The 5,557-nt window shown below is 71.0% G+C and overlaps 1 protein-coding gene across 2 annotated transcripts; it reads left to right on the top strand.

The window, feature by feature from the left end:
• Positions 1-214: 214 nt before the first annotated feature.
• AOC1 (amine oxidase copper containing 1) lies at positions 215-5,107 on the top strand. Of its 2 annotated transcripts, none has more exons than XM_059869163.1 (5): positions 215-295; positions 964-2,507; positions 3,273-3,561; positions 4,230-4,362; positions 4,537-5,107. In XM_059869163.1, the coding sequence occupies exons 1-5, from the start codon at positions 276-278 to the stop codon at positions 4,813-4,815; spliced, it is 2,265 nt and encodes a 754-aa protein (XP_059725146.1). In that variant the 5' UTR covers positions 215-275; the 3' UTR covers positions 4,816-5,107. The 2 variants fall into 2 exon arrangements, with proteins under 2 accessions (XP_059725146.1, XP_059725077.1); XM_059869094.1 differs by lacking the exon at positions 215-295 and adding an exon at positions 476-527.
• Positions 5,108-5,557: the final 450 nt, after the last annotated feature.

The following is a 5,557-nucleotide window of genomic DNA, read 5'->3' as shown; positions in this document are numbered from 1 at the left end:
CGAGGGGCTCCGGGGGGTGCGGAGCGCCCCCGGCCCGCCCCGCGCCCCCGCAGGTCCGGGCGGCCGCGGCTCCCGTGGGATTTCCCGGCCCTTCTCTGGCCAAATCCCCGGGATTTGATTGCTCGGAGCCGCCCCGGCGCGGGGGGGACAACGACCGGGCGGCCCCGGCGCCTCCGTGTGATCATTAACCCGCGGGGGGCGGGGGGCGGTACCGGGCTCGGTACCGGGGCTCGGTACCGGGGGGTGCCTCCCCCGGCCCCCCCTGCGTGGGCGCGATGCGGCGGAGACAGCGAAGGTGCGGACTGGGGGGTGCGGGGGGACAGCCCGGCGGGGACGGCGGGGACGGCGGGGACACGGGCCCTGCCGGTGGCCTTGACTCCGGGCCGGCTCGCGGGGCGGGGAGGGGGCGGGGAGGGGGTGGGGAAGGGGGGGGTCAGCGCCCCGGGGGGGCCGGAGGGGGGGTCAGAGCCCCAGGGCCGGGCACAGACCGGCCGCGCTGCTCGGATGGAGCGGCAGAGGCAGCGCAGGTGAGTGGGGGGCGTGGGGGGCTCCCTGCAGTGAGGGGGGGCCGGAGGGGGCCCCGGCATTGGGGGGTCCCCAGGCCCACGCAGGGGGTTCAGCAGCCGCCGTGAGAGAGGGTTTTGGGGGTGCTGAGGGGCCCTGGGCTGGGTGGGAGGTTTTGGGGGTCACACAGCTTTTTGGGGGTCACCCCATGGCGTCCCCATCTCCCCTGGGGACATCCATGGTGTCTCTGGTTTCACTGGGGGTCACCCCACGGTCCGCCTGGTTTTCCTGGGTGCTCTGCTCCTCCCCGTGGTGGTTCCCGTTGTGCTGGGGGTCCTGCCTTGGTCCCCCCCGTGGTCGCCCCGGCTTTGCTGGGATGGTGGCACTGCTGGAGCAGGGGGTGCTCAGCTGAGCCCCATCCTCTCTCCGGTGCTGACCCCCTGTCCCCGTGTCCCCCAGGATGTGGCAGCTGGGGCTGCCCTGGGCGCTGGCCCTGCTGGTCACCGCGGCCGCCTCCGGCCCCTCCGCGGAGCCCCCGGACCCCGCGTCCATCTTCGCCGACCTGTCCCCGGCGGAGCTGCGGGCCGTGCGGACCTTCCTGATGGAGCGGCCGGAGCTGGGGCTGTCCCCGAGCCGGGGGGGGCCCCTGGCCAAGAACTCGCTGTTCCTGGTGGAGCTGCTGCCCCCCAAGAAGCGCTGGGCGCTGCGGTTCCTGGAGCACGGCGGGGCGCGCCCGCGGCGGGAGGCTCGGGCCGTCATCTTCTTCGGGGCGCAAGCGGAGCCCAACGTCACCGAGCTGGCCGTGGGGCCCCTGCCGCGCCCCAGCTCCTACCGGCACCTGCCCTTCAAGGGCGGCCGGGCCGTGCCCTTCTGGGCCCGCCCGATGACCCGGCTGGAGTACGAGCTGCTGCACGAGGCGCTGGTGGCCGCGCTGGCCCCGCTGGAGCCGCTGCTGCGCGAGGCCACCGGCTTCGGCTTCCAGAACTGCTCCGAGCGCTGCCTCACCTTCTCCGACATCGCCCCGCGCGGGCTGGGCCCCGGCGAGCGCCGCACGTGGCTGGTGATCCAGCGCTTCGTGGAGGGCTTCTTCCTGCACCCCGCGGGGCTGGAGGTGCTGCTGGACCACCGGGACCCCGACCCGCGGCGCTGGGCCGTGCGGCGGCTCTGGTACAACGGGCGCTACTTCGGCAGCGTGCGGGAGCTGGCCGAGAGCCACGCGCGGGGCGCGCTGCCCCTGGCCCGCCTGCCCGAGCCCCCCGCCCGCCACCTCTTCTCCAGCTACGAGCCCCGCGGGCGCTTCTCCAGCGGGACGCCCACCGAGGTGCACGGCGCCAAGGTGTGCGAGCCGCAGGGCCGGCGCTACCGGCTGCGCGGGAACCGGCTGGAGTACGGCGGCTGGAGCCTGGCCTTCCGCCTGCGCTCCTCGGCCGGCCTGCAGCTCTTCGACGTGCGCTTCGGCGGCGAGCGGGTGGCCTACGAGCTGAGCGTGCAGGAGGCCATCGCCTTCTACGGCGGCCACTCGCCGGCCGCCATGCAGACCAAGTACATGGACGCCGGCTGGGCCATGGGCGCCTCCAGCTACGAGCTGGCGCGCGGCGTGGACTGCCCCGAGACCGCCGCCTTCCTGGACGCCCACCACCTCCTGGACGCCGACGGCCCCGTGCGCTTCCCCCGCGCCCTCTGCGTCTTCGAGCTGCCCACGGGCGTTCCCCTGCGCCGCCACTTCGACAGCGACTTCCAGGGCGGCTTCCACTTCTACGCGGGGCTGGAGGGGCGGGCGCTGGTGCTCAGGACCACCTCCACCGTCTACAACTACGACTACATCTGGGACTTCCTGCTCTACCCCAACGGCGTCCTGGAGACCAAGGTCCACGCCACCGGCTACATCCACGCCACCTTCTACACGCCGGAGGGCCGGCGCTACGGCAGCCGCGTGCACAGCCACCTCCTGGGCAACATCCACACCCACCTGGTGCACTACAAGGTGGACCTGGATGTCGCAGGTGAAGGCTCCCGACACCCCCTGGCCGTGGGAAGGGTGCCGGGAGAGAGGCTGGACCCACGGGGGGCTCCAGGGGCTCAGGGGCCTTGTTTCTGGAAGGGTGGTATCACCTGGGCGTCACCCACACCCTCAGATGATGATCCCCTCCGTGGTGTCATCTCTACAGGGCCACATCCCTCCATGGTGGTGGGATCTCCCAGCCCTGGTGACATCTGGGGCTCCAGCCCTCTATGGCATCTCTGCAGGGTCCAGCCCCCCATGGGTGATGCCATCTGCCTGGGGTCCCAGCCCCTCGTGGTGGCATCTCTGTGGAGTCCCAGTCCCCCAGGGTGATATTTCCCAGGCCACATCCACGGTAGCATCTCCTGGGGTCTCAGTCCCCTGTGGTGGTGGTGGTGGTGGCATCTGCAAGGTGTCCCCAGCCCACCTTGGTGGCATCTGCAAGGTGTCCCCAGCCCACCTTGGTGGCATCTCCAAGGTGTCCCAGCTCTCCATGGTGGCATCTCCTCAAAGGCCCTCCTCTCCATGCTGGTGTTCCAAACTGGACCCCAGCCCACCATGATGGCTCGGTTGTGGGGTCACATCCTTCCATGGGGGTGGCATCTCAGCCCTCCATGTTGGCCCCTCCATGAGGTCCCAGCCCACATCCACGGTGACACCCCTGCGGTGTCCCTCCCCTCCACGGCGGCACCTCGGCGGCGTCCCACCCTCACACTGGGGCGGGGCTGTGCCACCGTGCCCCTGCACCGACCCGCGGTCCCCGCAGGCTCCGGGAACAGCTTCGAGACGATGGACATTCGCTTCGAGAACATCTCCAACCCCTGGAGCGCGGGGGCGCGCGTGGTGCAGCCGTGGCTGCACCGGGAGCCGCGGCGCCGGGAGCGCGAGGCCGCGCTGCCGCTGGACCGGCCCGCGCCGCGCTACCTGCTCTTCTCCAACCCGCGCCGGCGGAACCGCTGGGGCCACCGCCGCACCTTCCGCCTGCAGCTCAGCTCCCACGCCGGGCCCGTGCTGCCCCGCGGCTGGCGCGAGGAGCGCGGCGTCACCTGGGCCAGGTGGGCACCGGGGGGTTCCGCGGCGCGGCGACGGGGCAGAACGGGGACTCCAGCGTCACCAGCGTGTCACCTGCGAGGGCACGGGGTCCTTGCCCTGGTCACGCCTTCCTGGGGTAGCACCTCTCCCTGCTGGCACCTCCCCATGCTGCCCTGGAGCTGGAGTAGGTCCTTGGGAGCCGGGGAGCCTCCGGAGCTGGGAGCTCCCCTGGAGCTGGGGAAATCCCTCGGGAGCTGGAGCAGCCCATGGGAGCTTGGGACACCCCGGGGCTGAGGGGGCTGTCGGAGCTGGAGCAGCCCATGGGAGCTTGGGACACCCCGGGGCTGAGGGGGCTGTCGGAGCTGGGGAACCCCCGTGGGAGCTGAAGAGCCTCCGGGAGCTGTGAAACACCTTGGGAGATGAGGAAGCCCTGGAAATAGGGACCCTCTCAAGATCCGGGGATCCTCCAGGGTTGGGAAACCCCGCGGGAGCTGGGGAGTCCCTCAGGGGACCTGGGGAATCCCCCTGGACTTGGGGAACCCCTCAGGAGCTGAGGAGCGCACAAAGCTGGGAACCCCCGCGCCCCTGGCCAGCCCTGTGTCCCCTGTGGGTGGCACAGTCGGGGGACCAGGGCAGGGGCGGGACAGGAACCCCCCGCCCCCAGGCTGACCCCACCCCTCACTGGTGGCAGGTACCACCTGGCCGTGACACGGCGCCACGAGAGCGAGCCAAGCAGCAGCAGCATCTACACCCAGAACAACCCCTGGGACCCCCCGGTCACCTTCGAGAGCTTCATCCGCGACAACGAGACCATCGAGGACCAGGTGACCGCGGGCACACGGGGGGACACTGGGCACGCGGGGCTGGTGGCTGCTGAGGGGCCGGGGGGTTCCATCCCCAGAGTGGGGGGCATCTCTGGGGGTTCCCCAGCTCCCAGGGCCTTCCCAGCTCCGCGGGGGGGTCCATGGTGCCACTGACACCGTGGTGTGTCCCCCCAGGACCTGGTGGCCTGGGTGACCGTGGGCTTCCTGCACGTGCCCCACGCCGAGGACATCCCCAACACGGCCACCCCCGGCAACGCCGTCGGCTTCTTCCTGCGCCCCTTCAACTTCTTCAGCGAGGACCCCTCGGTGGCGTCGCGCGCCCCGGTGATCGTGCGGCCCCTGGACCCCCCGGCCTGCTCCCGCCTGCAGATCCAGCGCTGGACCCCGGCCAGCCCCGGGCCCTGCGTGGACCCCGAGCCCTTCACCTACAACGGCACCTACCGCCAGGTGTGACGGGACAAGGGACAGGGGACACCGGGGACACCGGCCGGGCGGGGCTGTGTGCCGCGGGACAGGGGCAGCAGAGCCGGCGTCACCTCCTGGCCCCGGCACCACGGGGACACTGGTGCCACCGGGGTGTGGGACACGTCACACCGTGTCACATGCTGCCACGGGCCAGGCCCAGCACAGGCGGTGTCGCCTCCTCTGACCCCGGCACCGTGTGGGACCCCAGTGACACTGCGGTGTGGGATGTGTCACACTGTGCCACCTGTCAGGCTCAGTAAAGGCAATGCCAACCCTTCCACCACCATGTGGGTCACTGGTGCCACCCGGACACTGGCTATGGGACACTTCACAGCGTCACACACCGTGTCACACAGTGCCATGTGCCAGTAAAGGCAATGTCACCTCCTTTGTTGGCACTGGCACCACAAGGACTCTGGTGCCACCAGGACTCCATGGCACGGCTCACGTCACATTGTGGCACACGGTACCACCTGCTGGGCTCAGTAAAGGTGACGCCACCCCTTCTGCCACCACACGGGCCCCCAGAGTCACAGGGACACCACGGTGTGGGACATGTCACATGATGCCGTGTGCTGGGCTCAGTAAAGGTGATGTCACCTCCTCTGTCTCCGTGTCCCTACCAATGCTGTGGCCACCAGGATGCCCCAGCCCGTCCCCAGTGTCACAACGTTTAATCTCGGTGACATCCGAGGCCACTGTCCCCAGCTCCCAGGAGGTGACACACAGA

The sequence above is a fragment of the Haemorhous mexicanus genome, chromosome 1, assembly GCF_027477595.1.
Source record: "Haemorhous mexicanus isolate bHaeMex1 chromosome 1, bHaeMex1.pri, whole genome shotgun sequence".
Classification (NCBI taxonomy): Eukaryota; Metazoa; Chordata; class Aves; order Passeriformes; family Fringillidae; genus Haemorhous; species Haemorhous mexicanus.
This window is presented reverse-complemented; position numbering and strand designations above follow the sequence as displayed.